The sequence below is a fragment of the Echiichthys vipera genome, assembly GCF_963691815.1.
Source record: "Echiichthys vipera genome assembly, chromosome: 5".
Taxonomy (NCBI): Eukaryota; Metazoa; Chordata; class Actinopteri; order Perciformes; family Trachinidae; genus Echiichthys; species Echiichthys vipera.
The window spans coordinates 25,917,737-25,945,656 of NC_139830.1; the positions used below are offsets into that span (position 1 = coordinate 25,917,737).

Genomic DNA, 27,920 nt, shown 5'->3' on the forward strand with positions numbered 1-27,920 from the left:
TGCATCAGAGTGAGTTAAGCTACAATAAAGCAATAAACTTTATAGTTGAATTAGCTGTAAAACTGTTTGTAATGTCAGTTCAATATCTGGGATGAGTTCATGCTGGAATCGCAGCAGCAGCAAACACGCAGCAAGTGCCTAGATGATCTGCATCTTCTGATACCACCAGAGATCATTTACCTCTGAGGATAAATACTATAATATTCATCAAAGGAATTCTTAGTCTATGATAAATCACATCGTGTTTCCTCGGCAAATAAAAGTGATTCTGATTATACATGATTTAGAAAAATATCAGATCTTGTTAAAATATGCACAATTTAGTCTGACTTTTAGTGTCAAGTTTGTTTGAAGTCTGTCAGTGGACGGGAGTGATGTAGTGCAGTGAAACCAGAAATATTAAAATCCAACCTTCAGTCAGGCTATTTTGCAACCTCGGATTCACTGGAGCATGACAGCGGCTAAGACGACCAGAGGCAGCGGGAGGCCAGAAAACACTCGTCTGCTTCCTGAGGTGAGAGTAGCCCCATACTGGTCCAGGAGCTGCAGGGCTACGCCATTGGTCCAACCAAAACCCATCTACAGAAACATTAAGATGTAAATAAGTAAGGAAAAACAAAGTGAAAAGTAGACGACGACAACAAGACCCAACAGGGTAGAAATTATACAAAAAACGAAGATGATGATGACAAAGAAGGAGAAGTGAGAGAATGTGTATGTGTGCATGTAAATGTGTTAAGTTAAGAAGCAGAATTGAGGAAGAAAGAATTGGCAGGGCTCTGCGTGAAATTAGAAAGACTACAAGCACATTAGTTTTACATCAACAACACATGAAAGGAACTACCTGAACGTCATATTCTCCTCCACCACCAGGTTTGCCATCGCCATTGACATCATACTGTCAGGAGGAAGAAAATTGCACATTCAGAGCCCGCTGTGTTAACAGCAGTGCAAAACAAGCTCTGACATACTGAGACCTTATGCTCGTCATCAGATTCATATTCAATTTTGGGTTTCCGCTAAACATGTTTGCATGCTGTAATGTACAAAACTATTTTCTCATCCTGTCTGTCTGAATGTACCTGTATTCACCCTGTCTCTGAAACACTCTGCTTTAGCGCCTGTCTCTTTAAGCCTTGTTCACAGTACTCACTCACTCACTCACTCACTCACTCACTCACTCACTCACTCACTCACTCACTCACTCACTCACTCACTCACTCACTCACTCACTCACTCACTCACTCACTCACTCACTCAACTCACTCAACTCACTCAACTCACTCAACTCACTCACTCTGCAGGGAGGGGGGGAGAGAATGAATGTGACCAGGGGTTAAAGTCGGCCAGAACAATCTGGACCTGTATTCCGGCACCTTTGATTAATAAGTAAATTAATCTGGTTGGCATTATCACACATCAGTGTTTCATTCTGCAGCAGTGAAACACTGCAAGTCTATTAACAAGGCCAGTGTCTGTGGTTAGTTCATGTGTAATAAAAACCGGGTGTCTGAACTGCGGTTGAACAGTTGAAGTGAAAATAATGTTGGTAACCTACCAGTTACAAATATACTCTGTAGTGAAAGGAATGCTAATCTGTAGTTGGATTGGTGATTTGTGTTTTTAGTTGAGCTAAACCAAAGAATATTTGGTTACAACAGATCAGTGATGCCGTTTTGCCCTCATTGTTCTCTGGGAAGTTTGTGTCTCTTAAGTGGAGTGACTGCAGCGGAGAATGGGATTGCGTTTATGAATGTGTTTTTAAATGTTGCATTGCCTGTCAGTAACTAACTTCAGAGGGAGGTGTGTTTTACAGCAAGTGCTGTGCAGTGGATGTCTAGGCGGTGCATGTGATTTCCAAAAGTAACTGATAAATATTTAAAGACACATTTTCAGAATTAGGTGTGGTGGTAGAATAAGTATTTAGTGGTGTTAACCCCCTCCCCACTCGCCTTTTCAAACATGGCTCCATATTTCAAGTATGCCAACCAGTTTGTCTTGATCCAACGCTGGGCTAAATCAAATGCTAGTTGTTTAGCCTCCTCTGAAGGCAGTTTGGATAAACCTGGAAATACAAAAAGATTCCAGTCATTAAACAAACCTAAGCAAGTATTTTTTATACATGCGTTTGTTCAAAGCAAAAAATATTTAATGACATGTTTTGACTCTCAGCCTTAAGTATATTCGGTAATGGCTCTTTTAGATTTCTGGTAATAAATAGTTCCTCAGATTTAGAAAACTCTGCAGGACAGTGATCCTAATCATACAGACTAAGCAACCAAGGAGTTTTTAGGGCCAAAAATCAGTCCCCCTCTGATCAAGTGTCACACAGACAAGACCAAAGGCAGAAATCCCACTAAATAAGCCATAATTAAAGCTGGCTGCAGTACGGGCCTGTCAGAGCATCACCAGAGCCGATACCAAAGTCTCCGTGGGTGGTTGGGTTTGAAGTCAAATATTAAATATAATGACTTTATTCAACTTGTCCAATTACTTTCTGTCCCCTTTAAGGTATCCTGTGGAGTATATGTAAGGCTGGGTGATAAAAAATCTATCCCGATATAAGTCATTTCATATCGCCATAATGAGATACATACTGTGAATATAACTCCACACAGGAGAGCCACAGTCAGGTTTCAAACCAGGAACCCTCTTACTGTGAGGCAACAGTGCTAACCACCACACCACCTCTTTCTTGTGATTTCATAAATAGTCTGATATAAGCACATAGCTATGCCTGTTTTATATACAACAGTGTGAATTGAATACTTGACTAATGAAAGTATTTGACTATTAGGATATTAATTTGTTGGCTACATCAATTTTGAGATTTGGATATTAGTCTTTTTGGGTTTTTTTTCAAATCTGTTGAATAACTGAAATGATGCCCTTTATTAAACCAAAACATATGTGTTGAAGCACAGAGTTTCCATTTCAGCTCAGTGTGAGAGTCTTTGATGTTTTTTGGTATCATTTACGTTCTCTCCTTTCCTTGCGGTGTGTCTGGGTGCACAGCAGGGAGCTGCAGGGGCGACTCAGCAGTCTGCAAACTTGTTGCTCTCGCCACCAATATAAGCTGCTGTTTCAAGCAGGCCGAAAAAAACAGACATGCAGGCTGAAATTCACCGCAGCGTTCTGAGCAGAGGAAATCTGTGACCCGCAATGCCTTTTTATACATTGGAAACACTGAAACACTTTAGCAGCCTGGTGTCATTTTCAGGTGATTTAATGAAAATAAAAATGGTGACCAGCAACTTTTAATGCCAGCGCACTATATCCAAATATATCCGAATATTTGCTGTTGATTAGTACCATGATGGTATTCAGGACTAGACTGGGTAGCCCCTCCCCCTTCTGCTAGCGATTTGAATTCGCTCTGCACAAGGGTCTGGAAAAGAGCAGGTCTATTCCTCCTGCTTCCTGTCCCTTTTTTTCTGAATCCAATCACCAAGCTGGCTTCTTTCACCTGGTGTGCTAGTGGCTGGTTAAACCCAATGACAAAAGAGAAGCGCCGCAAGCAGTTTTGTGTTTACAATTCAACCTGGTAGGCATCGAAGCGCAGCAACAGCTACCCTTTGATGCAGCTGTCGCTGCAGTTTTAAATGAGTTCAGTGGCAAGTTTACTTTGAAAACTGAGCAGTAACTTGCCCTGGAGCAATTCCTCCAAAGAAAGAATGTATTTAATTTACTGCCGACTGGATTTGCTAAAAGTTTAATCTACCAGTTAGCCGCGCTAGTGGCCAAACAAACACCATCCACATCGTTGGTCTGATTGGTGGAAGGACTATCCAATTGTGTGCAGCCATTGGAACCACGCCGCCTCCTGTGCAGAAGAAAATTACCCAGAAGAAGCCTTCCCAGACCAACGTGCAATCATAGATTGAACTTGGTCTGGCAAAAGCCAAGATAATTCAGGACAGTTCTATTAGTCACAATGAACTTAGTGGTACTTAGTGTAAAAACAAAACTGCAATCTTCAAATGATATTCCCTCAAAATATGTCACGGTCTGTTTAACATGGGGGTCAATGAGAAACTGCTCTATTATGCAAACTGCTCCTAGTGGAAACTCGGAAAACTGCAGTTTTTGGCACTTCCGTATTGGATCAATCAGGAAGTCGCTGTAGTGGGAAACACAACACTGTACCAGTGAAGACAGTGAAGAAGAATCCTTGCGAGTAATGTAGATGACATGCTGGTTTAAATCCTTCGTAAAATTGGCTTTCCAAATGTTCTATGAAAAATGATAGTCAGTAGTTTAACCTGCTTTGTTTCAATCCATGTGCTGGAGTCGTTCGAGAAAAAACAAAGCACTACCCTACAATTGTTGTGCATTTTCAGCAACATTTGCAACAATTGGTGAATCATCATTCTCATGGTGGTAGATCAATTTATTGACACCTACCATCGATGAGCATATGTTGCAAAGGAGGCCATGCATTAGGATAGTCCCACTGCTGCCCAGACTCTCTCAGCGACGTTGGAACTCCATTGGGGAACTGGAGAGCACCACTCCCCTGTAAACGCATGAAAACCAGCATCCATGAGAGAAGGTATAGATTTATCCCAAACCAGTGCAGTGTGTGTGTGCCATCTGCTGGAGCAAATGAGCACAGTTCATAAAAGCACATGTAACATTGTACTAGGTGGGCTTCTGAGCAGAGGAAGGATTCATAGCTGGAAATGCTGGTGGGGAAATGAATCATCCTTTTTGTAGTCAAAAATGTCAACAATTCATGGTCAGGCAGTGTGTTGACAGTGAAGGAGGTAAGTAAACACACATCTAAACAAACCAAAGTTACATTTTCAGGTATGCAGCTAATTAGCCTTCTACTTTAACCGTCTCCGTAGGGGAGTATAAATACAGATGAAAGGGTTCTTTCACACAAATGGCATAAATACATACTTGATTGTCACTTATTAGGTACACAATGGATATGCAACAACTCCTACTTTATAATGACTACAATTTCTGACTATAGTTTTTCCATATTGTTATAAAGGGGTTAATTGTTACAGATGGTGTTTTACTGATTTGCATTATATTCAGAGGTGTTCTATCTCCCTCATGTATGTAAATAAGAGGCCAAAAAAGGTGAAGCACATTTCAATATAATTCAGTCCAACGCAACCGACCTGTAATAAACTAGGAATTAACACATTTCTGAACATAATGAACTTGAATGAAAAACTTTTCCAGAGTCATGGACTTGAAATCAAGTCACTGTTTTGATGACAAATTTGACTTGACAGACAATAGTTAAAGTTAAGTTAAAGACTCGGGACTTGGCTTGAGACATGATTACTCAAATGACTTGTCTGGGTTCATTTAATGTTTTTAGTGTAAATCTACGAAATAAAAATTGTTCAACGTTGTCAATGTTGACATTACAAGTGTCTGTATAACATTAGCCGGTGTCCGTGAGGGCTGATGTTAGCCAGGGTTAACAACTTACAACCTGTTCTCTCACAACTGCGTAGCTCGATTGATGTCATTTTTTAGCCAAATTGCCTGAATTAAAACACTGACATTTGATTGAGCAGAAATGAAGATATAAATTATTTTTATACTTTATTTGGATCCCAAACAAGCTTACGTTTTTGTTTGAGTACGCTGTAGTCTTGCTGTCAGTAAAAAAATGTTGGACGGGGGATTTTTGTCTTGATTGAGAAGAAATGAAGAAATGGATAAGCTTTTAAAGTTATTTGTTTTTTGTTTGATTACATTTATTTCACAGATTATCAATAATAAATTAATCACAAATTTATTGTTGTACTTTTTGAACAGGTCAGATAGATTGTAATAACAGGACTTAATACCTTGTCTTTTCTCTCTCCAAGACTGCAGTATTGTGGTGGGGAAAAGTGACGTTTCTCTCACTTGCCCCTAATGAAACCTAGTAGTGATATACCGATACATTGGCCAATATTTGCGTCTTTTAAGGTGTATAGGCTGATGCGGGCTGCTGGACAGGCGTCCACAGGCACCTCCGCATTGCTGGAGACGCATTTCTTAAGTTCAATAAACGTTCCATTTTTTAAAATTGAGACTTGTAACATTTGTTATCATCATTGTGTCATTTTTATGATATAAATTGAGGGAGCAAAAGTAGTATCAGCTCCAAATATCGGCTCAAGAAAGTCGGCAGTCCGTATCGGTCATCGGCAAAGGCTGATGGAAAGAAAATCGGTATCGGCCCTAAAAAAATCCATATCGGTCGATCCCTAATGCCTAGCCACACAGTTTTGGGTGTATTTGTCCAGGTTTTGAGATATCTGTTCTGGTACTCTTATACAATGTAGGGGAAGAATAACTGGCAATCTGGCTTTTTGCCTGGGGCTACTTTATACCTAAAAATAGTCTCTGATGACAGTGGGCCCCTTAAATTACAGGGGAATTGTTCCTGTTAAGACACGCTGACATACAGCATATATTATCTGAATAGCTTGATATGCAGTATAGGAATATTTCATAATTTGCATGAAACAACCCTTTAAATAAACAAAATGATCTAATCTTCCACGTTTACTTGTGAACTGAGACCACAAAAAGCCTAAAATGTCCACCCACCTTCAGATACTGTAACGCTTTCTCTCCCATCTCAGGCCGAGAATAGCACTGTGCCCAAACAGGTGCCAGGTTGGAGGGGTAAAACTCAAAGTGTTTGGAGTGTGTCACCAGGTTGTAGTCAAACCAAGCTCCCCTCTCAGCATCCCACAGCACAGACTCTATCGCCTCCAGTCTGCGGGCTGCAGCCTTGTCATACAGTGCAGCTGAGTCACCGTCACCTGTCAGGAAGCAACACATCACTGTTATGTAACAGCAGTTGGGAGCTAAAAGCAGTGTGCAGACCAAAGTTAGTCCCATGGTCAAAGGCTGCTCGTGTTCTCACCCAGTATCCTGTGAAATTAAGCAAAAGTCTTCTCACTGAGGCACAGAAGAGCGTTAAGGTCAGTGGGCAGGATCCGACTGGTGCTGGTCTCCCTGAGGGTGCCGTTGTTGTGGCCGTCACCGTCTATATACCAGCGGGATGTGAAGTCCCAACCAGACTCCGCACCTGCTTTCAATTCCATCCACAGCTGCTCCTTGTGGTCTGAGGTCAAGAAAAAGAAAAACACAAATTCACCAGTAGAGCCACAACAAATCAGCATCTACAATTTGGTACTTATTCATGTATGCCGTTTGTGTATGTATGTTTTCTTCACCATTATTATTAGGTTTTACAACATTTTTTTTTAAAGCTTTAGAGACGAGGAGGAGGAAATAACTCAATGACCTTGACTATTTGTCGTTAATAGATAGAAAGTTACATAAAAGGAAAAAACATTGTGGCAGAAAAATAATTAATTTATAAAAGCGTTCTTTTCTTCAAACAGCTTTTGCTTTAAATGAGTGGTCAAATTGTTCCGCTGCAATATGAAAGAATGAATGTGTTTGTTATATATTCATCAAAACACGATTCAGAGGTATTTTCCGAGCAGATTTGTTTTGCACAGATCCTTTAGTAGAAACAAGCATTTGCCACTTTTCTGTTGAGGAGCAATTATAGACTGCAGCACATTCATCCAAGGACAGGTCATACCACATCGCTATCCTTTTTTTTTTTTTTTTTATCTCTCTCATGCAATAAAATGGCCATTGGACATTCATACGTGTTTACCATTAGTGAGTCCTTCAGCTAACTCCAGATCATCTGTGTAGGATTCTGGCCTAAAAAGAACAAAAGACACAGTTACTGTAGTGTAGGTTGTAGTGCAGTGTAAATTTGTTTTTATTATTCACCAGATTTGTTTACCTGGGCAAGCCCACCTGCACATGATACCGGTTCAGTACATGCTCTACCCCGTTTACTTTCACAGCCACAGTACGGTTCTGCATCCAAAATTGGTACTCCTGCTCCAGAGCTGGTAAAGCTGCCCTAAACCACGCACGTTGGTACAGACAGAAAGTTGGGACTCTACATTCTAATTGAGGCACAGACAGACACGAGCACTGAGGTTTTGATGTTTAATATGCCTTTTTTTTTCAATTCTGGAAGAGACATTAGGCAGCTGAAGAATAAAAAAACACGTCTCAGCTCCGGCCTAAATATCACCTGAGGAACTCTTTATCCTTGGTTGCTTGATAGTAACTCTCCACCATTAGAGTGAGGAATGGAGGCTGACTGCGCCTTTCGTAGTAAATCCGCCCACCATTTGGAATGAAGCCATATCTGTGGGTGAGTGATTTTCAGATCTTTTATTCCACATATCATAAAATCCCCCCCTGAGAGCTCTACGTTCAGAGCGTACAACTTAGGATGCTAATTGAAGTATTATCCCAAATGTGCCTGCCGAACTACCTGCAGCGAGCTCGACTTTTTTTCTATGACGGATGAAAGGTGCTTTAAGGCTCACCTGTTGACAAGGTAGAGGAAGTTCTGAATCATCCCATGGACCGTGTCTGTCATCTCTGACAGCAGAAGCCCCTTGATGACCCAGTAGGAGTCCCTGTTAAGCACAAAGCGGCTCATCTCACTGTCTGCACATGGCAACGGGAGTGGGGGGGGTTTCATGCTGTGATCCCTCCTCGCTCTGACCTGGAGAGACTCTAGCTCTCAGACAGACAGCTGAGAGACAGGCTTCATCGTTCACTCACCAATAGTAGAGTTCCCTGAAGCGCCCCCCCGGCACAACAACAGGATGCGGGGTGTATATCTGCGAGTAGAGCTCTGGGTGATCTTTAACACTGGGGCGGATCTGCGGGGAAAATCACTTTTCATTTGAAATCTTTTCACTCACATGTACGTGGATGCTTCATCCTCATTATTAGGACTTCAAATAACAATTTTCATATTTGATTGATCTGAATCGGTCTTCAATCAACCCGTTGACGATCCGATGCAAACCCAGCTGACATTCTGTCCTTCAGAGGCTTATAGGCTTGTGAAGATGTTATCAAACCAGGCGACCTAAGGAATCCAACAATGTTGTGCTAGCTTGTCTGGAAAGGGGCTGAATAACACTAAATTTTGAGAGGGGAAAAAATGGCATGGCCATTTTTTAAAAAGGGTTTCTTGTCCTCTCACCTCAAGATATCTGAATGAAATTGGGTTCTATGGCCACCCACAAGTCCCCCCTTTACAGACACGCCCACTTTGTGCCAATCCCTTGTATATTTCTGCTTAGCGGGGTCCCTAAACAGTCTTGGAATTACATTCATTGAATACTAACGGAAAGCCCTGAGACTCCTTTTTCAATGATAATCACAACATGCTAAAACTCTACAACAAACTACTGTAGATACCTTCGAGTAATCAGAGCATGGATGACTTTCCCCATGTATATACCAACAATCAGAGGGTTTCTGAGCAGTTTCACAACACAGGTGCTCCAATTCCAATCGTCAAAATGCAAGTGTTACAGAAATCTCACAATGTCAAAGGTTTTTGATACCAAATCGCCGCATGGATTTTTCTATGGTGCTCCTCCAGATCTTAGTGTGTAATGTGGTATTTTGATCAATTTGATCAATTCTCGAGCGATAAGAAATTATTAAATGTAGCACTAAATCTGTGTAACAAATGTATCGACACAAAAATTGTTGCAACAACTTATGAAATAAGAGAACATAGACTTCATTAACTTCCATCATAATGTTCTAAGGCCTTGCGCATTTTCACAATTGATTTTAATGCATTAATTAATATTGGACTTGCTGAGCTGCATCTTGAATTAATCTTCAGGTTGCCAGCTTCTAGATGATGGACACCACTTTTGTGTGGCATCTACTGTTGACCTTGTATCACTCTCAAAATCCGTTGTCCCCCACCCCTCTAAAAAAGGGTGAATGATGTGATGATGCGGTGAATCTTTTGGTCAATAAACCATCAGAAAATAGTCAAGTTTTCTGAGGCCCAATATGACAATTAAACAGCTGGTTTTGTCCAACAAAATAGGGGATGTTTATTTAATTACTAAATAGTTTGGCTAATTTAGACCCATCAACTAATTAACCAATCATTTGAGCTCTACTTATCACCTTTCTGCCAAGATACTTCCACAGATTATGGATCTTTTCAGCCCAGTTACGCAGTTCTTGGTCTGCTATTCTTCCCAGGAACTTTGGCCTGCAAATAAATCAACCATAAACCATAAAATAAAAATACAGTACCATCTGAGCAGAGTTCTCCAGTAACAGGTACTCACTTGCCATGCCAGTCTGGTGGTGTCCATGACTCAAACTCTGTCCCTGGTTTCTCAAAGTACGTACTGAGGAACTCCTGCAGTTTGGCAGGCGAGACGGTCGTGCTCGGGGATTCATTTGAAAGGTTGTGAAAAGCAGACAAAACAACATCTGCGGAACAACACACAGGGGGGCAACAAAAACGGCCACGAAATGAACAAACAGGAAAAAATAAAAACTATATAACTTACTGACTTTTGACTTACCAGGAGTTTGCCTCAGCTTCAGGTCAACAAAGTACTTGTCATCATCAAACACTTTAGCTTTCTGTACCTGATGCAAGATGGGCCCAGTGCAGTATATTTCACTGGAATTGAATTATACAGTATGGTTGAATTATTAAAACACACACGAAGTAGACTAGTACAATATACTGATGCATAGATATTGTCAGAGTCCTGGGGCGAAGCAATAAAACCCTATCACTAAAAACAAGCAGGTGAGGGCAAAGGTCTGCTGACAACACAGATATGAGAAATGTCTGTTTACTGGCTGCAGTAGACGGTGGATTCAACATTCCCAAAACACCCCCAGGGCTTCAGCAGCAGTAGCAGGCTGATGTCATAACACAAACATAGATAGCAGACTGCCATACGGACCAACGTCTCTTTTAAGGATGTCCAAAGAAACAGTCTATGGGCCTTTTTTTTGTTAAATCATGACTCATTTGACAAAATGGAGGCGTTGCAATATTTTAGGTTGCAAGCATTACAGGACTTTTGAACTGAAAAGATCAAAGGTTTTTGGTGGGAAATTAAAACTAAAAGAAAAGTAGCAGTTTAAAAATTGTCCTAGAGAGGCATTTAAGATTAACTTATCAAGCAGCCATAAATTAACCAGAACTTTTATTATTTTATATATATATATATATATATATATAACAGAAGTTCAAGAACAGGAAGCAGTCTACATCCAGTCTTTTAAGTCTCTTGTCTTGAGGAAAAACACCCATCATACCTGTCACATGGGGGTGGAAAAGCACTATTAATGCAGGAGTAAAGAGCCGCTGACGAAAACCAAAACAGCACCAACTTACGCATCTTGATCTATAAACTGGTGTGACATCAAAGTACAAGCCAGCGGTCTGAGAACTTCTTCCAGGTCAGAGTTTATATTAAACCATCTGAAGAGCACTACGGGAACACACTGACACCTAGCTTTGAAAGAGCAGTTTAACAGCACACTGCAATGGTTGCCAAGGAAAACAAAAACACAATAAATTTCAGTGAGCTTTATTTTGAACAAAACTTTCAATCGTATCCAATAATATTCATGATATACTTTAGGCGCAAGTCCATTGTAAAATTAGCTTCACTGAAGAAAATCCGCCAATTAAATAACGACCAAATTTTCATCAAATAGAAAAAAAAAAGTGAACTCAGGCTTTAAATTCTTCACTTAAATTTGGATACTTAAAATACTTTACTCCGCTTGAATGTTCATTTGAGAAAAAAAAATTCATCCAAATTTAAGGGCAACTGTTTTAGACTTTTTTTAATACCCGTTTCCACAAGTTTGGATCTTTAGATCAAATCATTGTTTTTTGATGCCCAAAGGCTCCTCCCCAATTTAGATTACTGATGCATCAGTTTTGAAAGAAACCCCTAAAGAACATCCTCCTCGACAGGTGATAGGACGGCCAGATTGGACACAAAAGTTGTGTGTGTTGTGTAAATGTTTCAGAACTGTCGGGAGGATGAACCTGTGCATCAGGGCAGCAAGAGCACTAATTTACCCCCCAATTTAAGAAAAAAAAAAGACCTTAAAAAATGAGACAATTTAGTTAGTTATCCAATTTAGTTACCCAATCTGGGGCAAGATGCTCTTGTCTCAGTCTTTAAGGTTCTCAAAATGGCAGCCACTGGCAGTAAAGCAGCATTCCATCAAAAGGAAGCGTCGCACTTACTCTTGAAGGATTGTCAGTTTTAGCGCTCAAAGCGTTTGCTGGGAAGATTACTGCCAGTGGGCTGACAAGAGACAGGCGGCTGCCAAGTGCCTGTATAATTAGATCCCTGTTCACTCAACTAATGTTTCATTTAATTGGAACATTTTATTTAACAAATACAGCCCTCCCACCCAAACCTTAAGCTAATACAGCCAAATTAGATATGCAAGTATTCTGGGGAACAATTAAGTTGAGAAAACAGGGAGAACAGTCCTGACCAATGAGAATAAAATGGTAAGTTTAAATTGATCAACATTGTCACAGTCATATTTTTAAAAGAGCTTAAATTAAATGTCCAATACTCCTCCTCATTGATCAGAACAGTCAAGAGAGCATCTCACCGTGACAAAGGGAACCTCATTTGCAAAAAGGTTTCTGCTTAACTAACAAGGTAAGGAGGACCTTCATGCAAAATGTGGTTGTCATGTTGCATAAAAATGCAAAAAGCAACTGTAACCCAAACCCAAAATATCAAAGCAATACAGGGCAGAGAAATAAGCCATAACCTCAGCTATCTGAGGTGCTCAAGTTATTATTTTTTAAGCAATCAGTCCAACTTAATAGAAATGTGTATCCTACATGCCCATTCCTCCTCGGTGCCAATTTTGTATTTTGTTTTTGATGTTCCGCATCACACTTTTTCTCCCATTTGGGCATCATGGGTGTACAAAAAGCAGTGCCGTCAGTGTTATTGCCTGAACCCATCTCTGTGCGTTAAGTGCAGCCCAACCTGCTCAGGTCGTTTTTAAATGAGGAATCTTTTATTAGCTGGTTTGAATCAAAGCCAGCTAACTTGCAATGCACAGAGAATTAATTCCTGCTACATTTTAGGCCAGATTGTTCATTTTGATGCATTTGGCCAGCACTCTTCAAAAAGGGGAAAAATAAATCCACAGCTTTCTACTCAGCATTTGTGAAGTAGCTGTGCTTAAATAGCACATAGATCAACGTAACAGCCAATACCTCCCCCAGAAAACAAATTCTCTGCCAATTCAGCTGCCCTGCAGCAAGTAGTACTACTACATGATAGAATATTATTTTCTCTTCCAAATATAACACTCACTATAACTGGTGAGCTTTAAGAGTGTGTCTTAAGAGTCACTTTCACAAGTTAAGGCTGGTGACAAAGAATTCATTACTCAAATGCACAAGCTTAACAAAGCCATCTGTCTAGACTTAACACTTGTTAACACTGTTAGCAGGAGAATAAGGGCGGCTATTTAAACAATCGCAGTTTTAGTGCCGCAGTTTTAATTGCACTCGCCATTAAATTTGGAGGGGCTAAAAGATTAGTGACGAACTCTGCCTCCAAAAACATTTCATGCACAAGGTCATTTAAATGTTTTAGATTGTAATAAATTCTGCAATTTCTAAAATTATAAATAAATTCACAGGCCAATATTGCAGATCAAACAAACTGGCAGTTAAGGAAAACGATCTCCAGTGCTAACAAGAGAGAAGGGGGGGGGGGGGAGCTTTTCAGTTTGTCGGCCAGCCTTTTGAACTCGTTTAAAACGATCTTAAAATGAAGATATATACACAAGTTGTAAGGTGCACCCCACATGTCGGCTGCACGTCTCTTAGAATTAAAGTATGGCCATCCATAGAAAGGTGAAACACAGGAAAGAAAGAAAGAAAAAAGCCTTCCCTACAATTAAACTCCACCGAAACAGGAATCCTCACGACTCATGGTGTTGAGAGGCTGCATATTCATTTTTAGTGTTCTGATGCTGAAGACAGAGGAAAGGATCAGGGTCTTTTAGAAGCATGAGCTCCTTCACAAGCAACTGGACAGTCTGGCTGTCTCTTGGAAAAAAAAATCCCAGCAACACTGTCCATGGAACATCCAAGTTTGTCCTCACTCATCAGCCAGACTCAAGTGCAGCTAAGCCAGCAAAAAAGGTAATTCAGACCAGCATCCCTCCGAATTCTCTCCGTTCCTTGCAAACCGATGAGCCAACCAAAGACTAATGAATTCACCCATGTGGTCGGACATTAAAATATAGTGTAACAAATTTAAGGTGAATGCGAGTGTGTGGTATGAAGTGAGCGAGGTGACAGGAAATGAAGGGTTATTACTTTAGAACGAGTTGAACTGCTTGTTAAGGCACTTGATACAAATTGGTTAAATCTTTCAAAATAAAACATGGAGAATGGAGGGTGTCCTAGAACGATCTGTTGATGCTGGCTTTGTGTCATTTGTGGATATGAATCTTCACAATGTGCATTGATGCATTTTAGACTTGGTCCCATGCTTTCCTCCTGGTGCTTAGGTCTTCAATGGTGTGGTGGTGCAGCACTGAGCCCTATAAAAAGGCAAATGAGTTCTTCCCAAACGCGTCCATCAAAATACACATTCCTTATGGTGGCATCCAAAAAAGGAAGACAGACAAGACTGTACATTTAAAAAAAAGAAACAAGGACTCCAAGACAGGGGTGGGGGGTGATGAAAAAAAAGATACAAAGGGGAATGGAGGATGGACTGATCTGGAGAGAGAGGGAGAGAAGAGTGAAATAAAGTTACTTGAATAAAATATGGTCAATGTAACCAATCTACATTAGTACCCCTAATTATTATTATTACAGAATGGTCTATATTTAAGTGTTTGAATGATTATATTATGCACAAGTGTATAAACAAAATAATTTACACATTGTCTTGTTTCCCTTTATAGATTACTTGCAGCCTAATCAGTCCAACAATACACATGTAGTTCCCAAAACTCCAGAGAATGTGGCTGAAAATGATTAGCTCAGGGGTGGGGAACAGGGCCACTGTCCTGCATGTTTTAGGGTTCTCTCTGCTCTAACACACCTGATTCTAATGCTCTGCTCGTTATCAAGCAGCTGAAGCTTGTTGGTGGTTTAATAATCTTTAGACTCAGGTGTGGGGGGGAGGGAGAAACTTAAAAACATGCAGGACAGTGGCCCTGTTCTCCACCCCTGATCTATTGTGGTCATGTCAATTTCAGGAGTTGTATTCTCCAGTCAACTGTTCATATAATTAAGCTTATAAACTTAATAGGTTTTGAATATGGGCCTTCAGTGATTAAACTAAACAGATTTAGTTAACAGACTTTAGGGCCGATGGAAATTTTCTTTTTTTCATCAGCCTTAGCTGATGAACCGCCAATTTCCTTGGGCCGATATTTGGAGCCAATACTACTTTTGCTCCCTCAATTTACGTCATAAAAATAAGACAATGATGATAACAATTGTTAAGAGTCTAAATTTTTTTTTTTTTTAAAGTAACATTTATTGAACTTAAAAAAAGCTGTCTCCACCAACATAGAGTTGCCTGTGGACGTCCGTCTGTAAATAATGCCGGAAAAAGACTACCGGCGAACGTAGCAGCCCACATTGGCCGATGCATGTAAAAAATGCAAATATGCATCGGTTTATCACTGATATATTTCAGGGGATGTTTATTAATGTAAGTATCAACAGACAATATTATATTTTAACCTTGATCATGACATCCCTGGATTTACTTTTGATTTTTATAAACAGAATTCCCTCCTACAGCTGCTAGAGATTGAATGTCTGGCTCAAGGACATCCTGTGTTACATGGGGCTTTAATGCAATCTATAGAGTAGAAAAACAGCAGTCTGTCACAGGACTATCAATTGCGTTAAGAAAGGACAGTCGTTTTCCTACGTCTTCAGTCATGTTTAAAAAAGGTAAATTACCTCATTCACAGGGGACATTTTTAGGAAACGCACCATCAAGGTAATGACAGTAATGCCTTATTTCCACTGCATGGTTCAGCTTGACTCAACTCACTTTTGGAACCAGGTGCTTTTCTCCATTTCCTTTTCCATTGTGAAGTTAGTTCCCACGAGTGTAGGTGGGATTCTCAGCATGAAACTGCAGTGACATCTTCAAGACACTCACTGGATCCTTAGTGGCAACAATCCCTGCACTTGAATTGCACGGTGTAGTGTACGGCTTAATGTAGGATGTCATTTTGTGGGCTGCCATGTTAAAAGATCCAGGGTGAGTGAATAAAAGAATAATTGTTGTCACTAGGGCTATGAAAACATTTCAAATTTTGCTCCGTTGTTTATCTCGCGGTCATAAATCACGCACTGAGGGGTGTGTGAAGGTGAAGTGAGCCGAAGTCACTCTGCGCGTTATTACGGGGAGACAGTGTTTCTTCATTAAATCGCCAGAAAACAACGTGACTGTTAGTAGTCTTAACTTTACTTCTAGTATCGAAACCTCAGCGAAGGTGGTACCGAAGAGTAACAAATATTATCCACAACTAATAGAAACCCCCCAAAAAAGTCAAGTTGAGCCATGCTGTACAATGCAGTGGAAATGCATCACAATAGCCAAGTTACCTTTAGGTGTGCCAGTAAGTTATACCAATGACCCAGCAGGTCTAAAAGCAGAGCACTAGCACAGTAAAATGTAATGTCTGCCATTAATCAGCCTAATTATAAAAAACCTCTTATCCTGGCCTGTGTTTTAACATGGTTGCATTGACTTCAAAAAAGACAAAATGGGAACACAGAAAACACAGATAAATTATCCTGGAAGGATCTTGAAAAAGTAACTATTAGTGGTTGTCATCGTCTCTGTACTCACTGGCTCATGGCTTGACTTCTTCGCCACTCTCACTGTGGTACTCTGCCACATATAGGCTCTTGTCAATGATGCCAGGGATGGGCTTGATCTCTGTTCCAAGCTGTTCCTCGATCCCTTTCAGGTTGAAGCGATCATCGTAAGTGATGAGGTTGATGGCTAGACCCAAGTGTCCAAAGCGGCCTGGATATTTAGAATGTCAGGGTTTCAGTCATTACTTTTATTATCATTAGCAACCCAAAATAAATCTTTGTACAAGACAAGAGGCTGCACAAGTGAAAAACATTTCTTACCAGATCTCCCAATGCGATGAAGGTACGTTTCTCCCAGCTTGGGAAAGTCAAAATTGATCACAACATTCACAGCTTGAATGTCAATTCCTCTTGTGAAGAGGTCTAGATTGAAACATAACACAAAAATCAAACCTTTAACATATACATCTCGACCAAAAAGTAGGTATTGGCACAGTAAGAATTTTAAGACAAGTAATTTATTTCAACCCATAAGTCACTAAGAACCGAAAATAAAAAAGATGTAAAAAAAGAGTTCTGTTTGAAAAAAAAGAAAAAAAGACCCATGTGTTGCAAGTAGAGTCTAAACATGGCACCATGAAAGTATTTATGTGCATGTGTCACAGTTATGCAGTAGTACGAGTCCCACTTTCATTCTCTTTAGACTTTCACAATGCTATAATAGTAGCAAAACCCTCCTTTTACCAAAACCAACAGCACAATTTAAACAAAACTGTTCCATGTATTGCCAAAGGCAATATGAGCTCATTGTGGTCAAACTGTCTCCCTGTTAAGCAGTGTGCTCAGACTGGACAAAATGTTTCCACTGTTCCATGATCAGGTGGGTTATTCCAGTGAAAAGGATTTATGACAACCAGTGCATTGTCATTCTATCTGCATGTCATGCTACTACCTCAGTGTCTTTCTCTGTGCAAAAGCTTTAACAAATATCAGTGTTTGTAAAGGCTCTCAAGTTCTGAGAGTAGACAAAGACTGACCACTTGGATGACTTCTGAAGTCGCAACGTGACGAAACGGTTTAAGAACGTTGCAGGTGAAAGTTGCTGCGGTGTGAACTGACCCTTCTCGTCTGGACTCAAACTGGCTGATGTCGCCTGCGATTCAGCTTGTCGAACCGCCAGAAGCTGGTTTTAGAACGTAATACATGTCACCTGTTGCAACAGCCAATTGAGTCTTAGCAAAGTCCGCTGGTCAAGTCACTTACAAACCGTCAGCTTGTTGAAATGGCCGTTTGGGACGGAGGCGCCGTAATCCAGAACAAAGCAGTGAAAAACAGTATTTAGAAACTAGAAATGCAGCTGTAGCAAGTTTCTCATAATCTCTGTCCTCATTTATATTTTATAATGCTAAGAATTATATCCAAAAAGCCTGAAAGGTCTGAGGTTAGAACAGAAGTATAGAGGTGTTGCTATGGAGACAATACACCGTCTCGCCTCCCTCACCGGGGTGAACTGACAGGTTTCTGCACGTTGCAAGTAGTACCAAGTTTCAACTCCTCTTGTTGCGAATCTTTGGTCTGAACTGGGCTTTACACATGAGCTGCACTCACTGCTGTGCAATCATCACATAACTTTAAAAACAACAGAAATCCATGCACTTCAAACTAGACAAATTTTACATTTATAGAAACTCACTGTTTCAGAATCTAGGTTAGCTGTAATCTGATTGGACATGCTTTGAAAAATCAGAGGAAAGCAGAGTTCATATTCAAATCATTTAAACTAGAAGCTCAGTGGTGAAGTTTCAAAATCTGAGTAGTGTGCATCACCAAAAAAAAAAAAAGATGGCCCAAGCTGAAATAGATCAAGTCCAGTGGTGATGTGCAGTCTTACATATCAGTAGACTGCTGAACAACACACACATTCTTATATTCCATGTACAGTATTCTATTTCATCTAGAGTAATGTTTATAATTTCATGTCCAGTATTCTATTTTGTTTCTGTTTAATTTTATTCTACTTCATGTTACACCTTTCTCTTCACTTAGATTTTAATTTGCACTGTGTTTGCACTACTTTGGGTTTATTTAGGTCTCAGGTTGCTCTCTTTACTCGAGTTTCTCCTGTATATTTTCTTACATTGCATTGTTGAAGGGGCCTGAGATGCAAGAATTTCACTTCCAATGACTGCTACTCTAATTGTTGTGCATATAACAAATAAACCATCTTGAATCAATAGCTGATTCCTAGATTTTTTCACAATTCTACTTCTACTAAATCTAGCAGAGATACAAATATGCACATGGCTCTGCCACTTACCAGTGCAGACAAGATTTCGGCAGAGACCGTTTCTGAAGTCGTGGAACACACGGTTGCGGTGCTCCTGGATAGCAGAAAAAAGATGACATTTAAACCGTATCTGGTAGATTCTGCAGTACAACACTTTTTGCTGCAGAAAAGCAACATGTGAAGTTCTATTATTATCTTTAAACCTTGGTAAATAACAATCTTGGTTGCAAAACTAGACTGTTGTGAATACATTAAATGTATTCAAAGCAACATGTAACAGTAGATGACAAATAAGGCACAGTCCAAAAGCTGTAGTACATGTTGTCCAGTAACCCAGGTCTCAACAGGACTGTTTCTCAACGGGGAAAAAACTGGCAGTGACGGCAACACTCCAGAAATAGAGCACTGGTATGAACTGTAACAGCACATAAAGTAGAGGTACATGCATGTCTATATAATGATGCGCTACTTTAATGCACACCAAAAGTAAAAGTAGCAGCTGTTCTGGCATTTATCCATTGCCACCTGTGTGTATTTTGGTCCTAAAGCTGGTAGAGCTGGTATTTCTGAGGCAGTACTGTGTGCTGACCTGTCTCATCTTGGCATGAATGTAGAAACATGAATAACCAAGCTGGGAGATCTTCTTGGCAAGGAGCTCCACTCTCTGAGAGGAGTTGCAGAAGATTATAGACTGGTTGATCTGAAGCTAAAAACAAACAAGAGACCACCAACAGCATTAAATCCCAGCAGAATCAGTTTGAATAATGAGGATTCCAGACATTTGTTTTAGGCATCCATTAATAAACATTTCCAATGCAAAACAAAAATGTTAATAAAATATAACAGCAGCGATTTGCATTAGAAGCCTGAAGTCAAGTTGGCCTTTTACAGCGGTTTTCATGACACGGCTGAAGTTAATTAAGACAGGATCATGAAGTGCAGAAAGGCAAAACTTACCCTGGAGAACAAGGTGTTAAGGCAGTGGACTTTTTGCCTTTCAGTTACATAAGCGTAATACTGAGTCACACCCTTCAGTGTAAGCTCCTCCATCAGGTTGATCTCATAGGGCTTCTGCAAGTGTGCATTCTACAAAGCAGGTAAAGACAGGAGCTGTTATAATCAGGTTGGGCTACAGATTATGAAGGCTGACTGTTCATCAGCAATAAGAAATTATAAGTACTTCAAATCAAAAATGAGAAATATGTACCATAAACTTCTGCACGCTGAGGGGGAAGGTTGCAGAATAAAGCAGAATCTGCCTCTGTTTGGGCAGGAAGCCCAGCATTTCCTCCATCATAACCACAAAATCCTGAGACAGGAGTTTATCAGCCTATTGAGCACAGGGACATGGGGAAAGGCACATTGAGAGTGGTCTAAAGTGGCTGCTTTAAATGGAAAGGCACACTGGCTAAGACAGAAATTTGACAAACTGAATAAAAAAATAAAACTATTTAACTCACTTCATCCAGTACGACCATCTGGACTTGATTGACTTTGGCCACTCCTTTCTTGATGAGGTCTAAAATCCTCCCAGGAGTGGCAATGATCACATGCACTGTAAAATTAATAAAAACACCAGTAAAAATAAAATAAACATAAGATACACAGGCTCTACACTAAATAATTGTAGTGTTATCACGTGCCTGACGATTTTAAAATGGCATGCTTAAGTGTAGCATTATGAAATGTAAAGGATCATTTATAATCGTACTGGCAATATTCAGCCACGGATGACTGTAGTACAGAAAGCTTCATCTACTACTTCAGGGGAACTCTCCAATTATCTGGAAATATTCAGTCAGCCACTTTTAATTGGCTGTCATATTTCAAACATTACCCGTTGCCTGCAAATAATGTAACTGTAAAACCACCAGAGACATGTGAAAGAAAAGCAATGTTACACATTAGCTAGTTTTAGGACCCATTTCACAATAGAGTTCCCTGATAGTCCATAGTAACAGTTAGTTAATTATGGCCTTAGATCATAGACCTTATAAAATATGGACAGTTGCCATGAGATCACTTATTGGTTTCTGAAGAACCAACGTTAAGAAATTAACACATCCCAAAAACGAGGACAGAGCCCCAAAAACGAGGACAGAGCTCCTTTCCAGACTGACATCCATCATGTGGATCTCAAAGTATATCTAATGTGTGCATGTAATTTTAGGATACCTTAGTGCCCAAAAACATAAATCAGGAATTCCATTTGAAATGATAATGCCCTCATTTGATCTTATGATTATATTGAATAGAATGGATCAATTTGGTTGGGCTGAAATAACAAAAACAACCCAGAAACATTGATGGGCTTGTCAAACAGGATATGGAGACAAATCGTTAACATATCCCAACATCAACGTGACACTGTGTGCAAATTGTGAAGCTTACCCGTTTCGTCAAGTCTCATGATGTCATCACGTAGGTTGGTTCCACCTGTGGTTGCCATTACCTTCACTCCACCCATGTGTTTGCTGACCTGGATACATATTTGGCTTACTTGCAGAGCCAGTTCTCTTGTGGGCACTATGACCATAGCTGGAAAAACAGAGAGGCATGCTTGTGATAGCACTCACATTTATTAAACCTGAGCCAGCTTAGTATTAATTCACAATTTTGGAACAAAGCTTTTCCAAACCGTTAAACCCATAAAGACGCAACCATTAGGTGTAAATTGAGTGGACACTTCACACAGTCGGTGCGTTTACCTGCACATCAGTAACCCGATAATGGCCTTACCCGGGTCAAGGATTGGATTAGGAAAGAGTCAACTTTCTGACAATTATTGAGGGAGAAAGAGGGCTTTCTCACCTTGTATGCAGTCCCTCTTCAGGTCGATGCGTTCAAGTAAGGGAATGAGGTAGGCTCCACTCTTTCCCGTGCCATTCTTGGCTCTGGCCAAGATATCCCTTCCTGACAGTGCAATGGGAATGCTTTCCTCCTGCGCAAAAAAGCAGTGATTACAGATTCATACACAATACTACTTGTCACATGCCAAATTATGTCTGTTCTAACAAAATATAATCAAACATTCAATTAAAAAAATATGGTCAAGGAGTGACTGGAGGAGAAGGTAAATAGCAACAGTCCCGGGTCATTGGCCCATTAATACCCGATTCAGGCCGCTCAGCAATGCAGGTTTGATCCTGTTTGAGGGTCTATCTGAACGCGCAATCCCACTGTCCGTCCGTACCGTGCCCCCTGCTTTAGGGTACTTGACTCCCCCTCCCTCTCTCCCCGCGGGCAAGGCCCGTTTGTACTCACACTACCTGGGCCTCGCGCAAATGCTTCTTGCCTGTCTATACATCATCACTTCGTAACACGTCACACGCATTGGTTGACGTCATCGCGATGCTTCGCTTTGTTTACAAATCTTTCCATAGACCTCAGAGTTTTTGTGCAACTTGTCCGACGGTTTTTGAATATTTTCATCGACCAAATCTGCAGTAAACAGTCCACCTCCGCATCACACCAACGTGAACCTTTCACCGCCATTGTTTTAAATGTCCCCGCATGGTCTGTCCTTTTTTCTATGTCCGAACAGGCGCACATAAAATGACGTCAGAACGCGGGAAGGCCTCGTGCGCAAGCTCGTACACATGTGCACGCTCATACATGTGCAAACGTGCTTTACAAAAGCCCACCTCTCCCAAACGGGCCGTGGACATTGCACTCACACTGGTCAAACAAACTAGACTTTAGCCATGAAACGTGCTTGGGCACGGTACGGATGGACAGTGTGAGTGCGCCCTGAATGGGTCAGATGAGGAGAACTCAGGGGATTGTCAAAGGCATTAGCATATAGTCTGGTCACCATGAACGTACAAAACTTCATCATGCCAGTCAAATAGCTGAGATGGAGAGTGCATACTCGAACCACACCTGTAATGTTTTGGGACCATCTTGCACGGTTGGGATGCTATCGCAGTGACAAAATCTGACAGACGTATTAGAACCTGGCAAAGTTACTCAAATCCATTTCTGTGTTTGTTCCCACTATAATGGGTGTCTGCAGTAGGGATGTAACGATGCCCTCAACTCACGATTCGATATGGTTCCAGATACGATTTTCTCACAAATTGTTTTTTTATCAAAATGAGCTACAGACAAAATGTGACCAAATAAAATTATTTTATTGCAACTACTTGCAACTTAATGGTCTTAAACAACAAATGACATGAAAAATCTTCAAATCTCACAAGTTAACTGGTGTAATTCCATATCTTAATGAACAAAGAATATCAAATCTTCTTTACAGAAACACTGTTTTTGTGTGCAACTGAAGTAGTTATTCACTTGGATAACTAAATTTATAAAAACAAATCCCACATCAAAATATCAACATCAAAACATAGAATCTCTAGTGGTATAACTTTGCGTGGCTCTAGATATCCACACATCGGTTGTGATAGACACAGAATCAGCCCTCCGGAGAACCTTAACCACGTGAACTCTTACCTCCTGGTAGAGTTTTGGCACCACCACCTGAGTGAAGTGCTGTCACGACTGGATGCAGTATCTTGGCTCCAGTGTTCCAGTTTTGCAATTTTTGCTCAGGAGGTGGAGTAACATCACTTTGCTTCTCACTGTGGTGACGGCTAATATGCTGCCTCATGCTGCTCGTGTCAACGGTATATGTCAGCAGTCTCTTGCAATATTTACATGCTGTTTTGGTCTTGTCAGTCCATTTCCCACCGGTTGTATTTGTGTATATGGGGGATCTAAAATGCCACCACACAGGTGATTTCAAACCGCTAGGTGCATCCTCTATTTCAAAAGGTGTTGCCTACCGCCGCCATGTATCGCCTCATTTTTTGCCCTGTAGCGTACCTACGCAGTGACCTAAGTCACGTGACTTGACGTCTGACGTTAAACACATGAATCACCAACCAGTGATTTCTCTTTAAGATAATCTATTTATAAAAAAGAAAAAAAAGTAAATGTATACTACTTCTCTTGAATCGTCACGCATCTGTTCAAATTATTATTTGTGTCACGATGCATCGTTACATCTCTAGTCTCCAGTACCACATATTTTTATAGTAAATGATGACACTTATACAAAACAAATATAGGCATACATTGTTTAACTTTAAGTGTAAAAGCTCACTTTCTCATTTGCTGCATCACTAGAGTCTGACTTAGGACCAAACCCAGTTCTAATCCTCTCCCATTTTTAACCTTTAACCAGATTTCAAACAAATCCCCCCATAAGCATTAATGTTGAACTAGATGCAGACATTACAACTGCATCACATGAAAACCCTGTACACTATACTTTAATAAAACATTATAAACAATCAGAGTGTGACCAATAAATGTAATATTTCATTTTCAATTTAGCAAAGGTAACAAAGAAAATTCTGGTAACATGTAAAAGTCAAGGTACTGGAAAGACAGACAGCATTTTTAAAATACACCCAACTCTGTAACTGTGAAAACATGGACTTCTTAAAGCACAGACACCTTCTTGTCCAGCTGTCAAAAGGGAACAAGTTGTGTCTGAAAGTACCTGGATCGGAGATGGCTTTTCCCAGCCCATCTCAAAGATTCCCATGAGCAGCTCCCTCTTTAGGCAATAATCTTCAAATTCATTGCCTTTAGTTGCAGTCACGTCCTGTAATCACAAAAACTAAATGAATTAGCAGTTTGTTAACAAGATGTAAAAAGATCATGGGCTTAAGCTAATGGATTATGTCCTGATGAAAATGAAAGAGTCCAAAGTTATAAAAAAAGAAAAAAAAGAGGGGTAACGCATGTAGACTAAAGTGTCAATCGTTTTCAGAAATTCCAAATGAAAATAAGCACATTTCTTCAAATTAACAAACATTTAGTATCCTTCATCAGCCACACAAAGAATATAGAAAAGAAACTTAACTCTAATCTATACTAAAAGGTAAACGAAACATCATGATGCATTAGGTTTCTCTTTGAACCTGACTAGAAGCAATGAAAGGAGAACTTGAATCATTGCAACAATTTCAATGAAATGAAACTTATGTTTGTATGTGGCCTCTCTGGTTTAGCTTTTGCTGTGCAGCACAATTTGGGAACCGCCAAGTTGAGAAAGGAGGTGGAAGCACCATGAAGAGCTTCCCGCCTCCCATGTTAACCATAGCCTGTATATAAATAGGACTTTAACCAGTAGGGCTGTTCAGGCTAGCTACTGGTCCATTTTCTCCACCAGTAAATATTATAAACTATATCGTTAAATAATGTATTGCATTATCATTTACACTATAAATTATCTGACTCTTCACTTTTGCTTTTTGGTGTGACACCAAATCCTCTGCCATCATCTTGTCAGTTTTGTTTATGATGGTGGAAACCTAACCCCTGCAAGGAGCAGACACATCTGCAGTGATGTGTGAAAATTAAAAAAATATGGGATTTATTTACATTTGTTTTTAAAGGTGAAACAACAGTGGGGTCAGTTGGCAAGAGATGTAATAGGTCTATGCCCAAACACTGTAAATTGGTCAAAATCGACTACTGCAGCAAGCCTACAATGCATCTATATTACATGGCACTCTTTTTCTTAAGCTAAAGTTTTATCATTCATGAATTCTTTATGGTAATTGTATGCACAATAAATTCATACACTTAATAAAAAATAGCCAATTAGCAAGATTTGCTAACATGGTTGGATGGCCAAAGAAATCACAGAACTTGCGCTTTTGGTGTGACCTTTTGCTAGTTACGTCACTGTTATTGAATAATTTTAAAATGTGTTTCCATTAAAGTCCCAGCAAGTAAAACAGGTATCTGAAATTTCTATTTCCAAATTGGAGGACTTTCAGCCCAATAACAAAGGAGAACAATCTTGTACCCACCGAAGTTTTCATTCTCATGTCTTTTGGGGGCACTTTCAAATTTTTCTTCCAGTCATCTCCAGGCCTGTGGAGGGTCAAGTTCTTGTAAGCAATAAGCATAACAAACAGCTGATAGTAATAGTTGTGGCAATATGCAGAATTCATGACATTCAAAGTCTAATATGTCTAGTATTGAATAACTTACTTGATGACGGCGTTAGTTGTAAGGGCCAGTTGGGCATTACCATTGTTGATTGTGACCTTCATCTGATTTAGCTGCTGTTGAGGGCCTCCTCCACCTCCACCTGGTGCTCCAGCAGGCTTCACTGAGCCTCTGAGCTGTCCATTCTGGTTGGACAAGCCCAAAATTACTGGGTTCTCTGTCCTGGCGGTACTCATATTTACTAAACTTTACTTTTCTGTTTCAATAGCAATGAAATCTCCAACAGTCTGAAGTGAGTGCACTCTGCCGGAACCACTCAAAACTTAAGATTGTCCTTCCCTCTTGAAACTTTAATACTTATGCAAATGTAAATTGTTCAAATAAGTTTTTGTCTCAGCAGGTTCCTCCTCAACAATGCCGTTTCTGGGACATCGGGTGTCAAAAACAAAAAATCCTCTTCTAATTTTTTTTTTTAAGAGAACTGTTAAGCATTGATTTCTTTAGCAAATTAGGGCTTCTCATAGATGTGATCTGCCATTTTTATATGGGGGGAAACACAAAAAAAAAAATCATACACCAGGAGGGCTTAGCTAGCTTTCAAGTGTTGGCAGACTGCTTAGCTTGCCATCTTGTGTCGCTTCACTGAGCCGCTGCGTCCTTCTCTGGTTTCTGCAACACTGAAACGAACGACACACTTTGTTAGAAAACATCATAAAACGAGAGAGACGGCATAACAACTGAATGATGACATGTGGCAAAACATAATGTGCTGTATTTGGAGAACATGGTGACTTATGGAGTCAATATTTAGCTGATCCAGAACTGACAGTAGATGGCATAACGTCAAAAGTGGGTCGTAATGTTATTTAGCTAACAGTTAACCCTGGCTAACAGTATGGAATCCGCGTTGATTTAGTTAAAGTCAGTCACATCCGTAACGTCATTCTATGTTTACAATTACTTCAATGCTGCCGTGTTCGAAGTCTCGTGGATACATATCCGAATACTCGACATGTTTAATAGAACTAACGTTAACTCCAGGAGGGAACCGGCGTCACCACTTACCCTTCTGCAGCCTTCGACGCGGCTAACTAACTAGCGCATGAAGCTTTGGCTGCATGCTAATGTTGTGCTGGTTCGGAAAGCAAAGTTACGATACCAGGTCAGACTTTCTTTTTTAATCCAGTCGGAATTTTATAACTCCAGTGCAAACATACCTGACACATTCTCCGTTGTTAGCTAACAGGCACAACTGGATATCCAGCATCAACTAACCCTAATGTTAGCTCAGCAGACTCGACAGCCGTGCTAGCTCTGCTACAAAGCTAACAAACTCGCCACCGATAACATAACATTTTTTATAGTCAACGCGACATAATGGGCTATCTAGTGAATAGCTACGCAGAAGGACAAATAGTTCAGATGTACACGCATTTACCTTGGATAACTGCAATAACGGGTTCTCTATGCGGTGTTTGAAAGGTGTAACGTTAGCTACTCAATTTTTTTTTTAGCTGACTACGAAAGAGTCTGTCAACCAGCCGTCCAAGATGGCTCCCACTCGTATTTGAGCCATATGATTGGAACCGCCCCCATCCAAGGCATCAGCTGATTTCATTTCAAATCAAGCAGCTATACCCTTTGGGGTGTCCTGATCAAATGCTCTAAATACTAACTATCCACTCCACTACATCTATCGAGCAGTTGTTTTTTGTTAGTACTGTCCATAGACTGTATGATACTGTTTCTGACCAAATTAGACTGTGGAGAGTAAAAGATGATGGAACTATCTGTCAAACCCTGTGGTCAAACGCAGAGGGAGAGGGGCGCTGCAGCCCTTGTGCCCACAAGTGAAGAACCAAGGTGACTGAAGGGAAAAATCACTATGACATTTACTTACAGAGGAGGAGAAGGGACACTTTTGAGTTG

The 27,920-nt window shown here is 40.3% G+C and overlaps 2 protein-coding genes across 2 annotated transcripts; both read right to left on the bottom strand.

Moving 5' to 3' along the window:
* Positions 1-372: 372 nt before the first annotated feature.
* On the bottom strand, positions 373-11,264 carry treh (trehalase (brush-border membrane glycoprotein); the record flags this gene model as incomplete). Its single annotated transcript, XM_083913330.1, is given in 16 exon segments — positions 373-579; positions 845-898; positions 1,953-2,065; positions 4,405-4,516; positions 6,571-6,788; positions 6,893-6,908; positions 6,912-7,093; positions 7,661-7,710; positions 7,796-7,918; positions 8,096-8,212; positions 8,397-8,489; positions 8,638-8,738; positions 10,021-10,108; positions 10,188-10,335; positions 10,431-10,531; positions 11,182-11,264. Coding segments are annotated over 16 exon segments (1,737 nt in total). The 3' UTR covers positions 373-441.
* Positions 11,265-11,440: 176 nt separating this feature from the next.
* ddx6 (DEAD (Asp-Glu-Ala-Asp) box helicase 6) lies at positions 11,441-27,549 on the bottom strand. The gene is made up of 14 exons (XM_083913473.1): positions 27,430-27,549; positions 26,034-26,668; positions 25,850-25,913; positions 24,529-24,633; positions 21,828-21,957; positions 21,408-21,554; positions 20,477-20,571; positions 20,224-20,346; positions 19,974-20,102; positions 19,606-19,722; positions 19,047-19,110; positions 17,051-17,152; positions 16,761-16,940; positions 11,441-14,656 (listed from the first exon to the last, which is right to left on the bottom strand). Exons 2-13 carry the CDS (start codon positions 26,225-26,227, stop codon positions 16,765-16,767), a joined length of 1,446 nt encoding a protein of 481 aa, XP_083769599.1. The 5' UTR covers positions 26,228-26,668; positions 27,430-27,549; the 3' UTR covers positions 11,441-14,656; positions 16,761-16,764.
* Between the last annotated feature and the right edge of the window lie 371 nt (positions 27,550-27,920).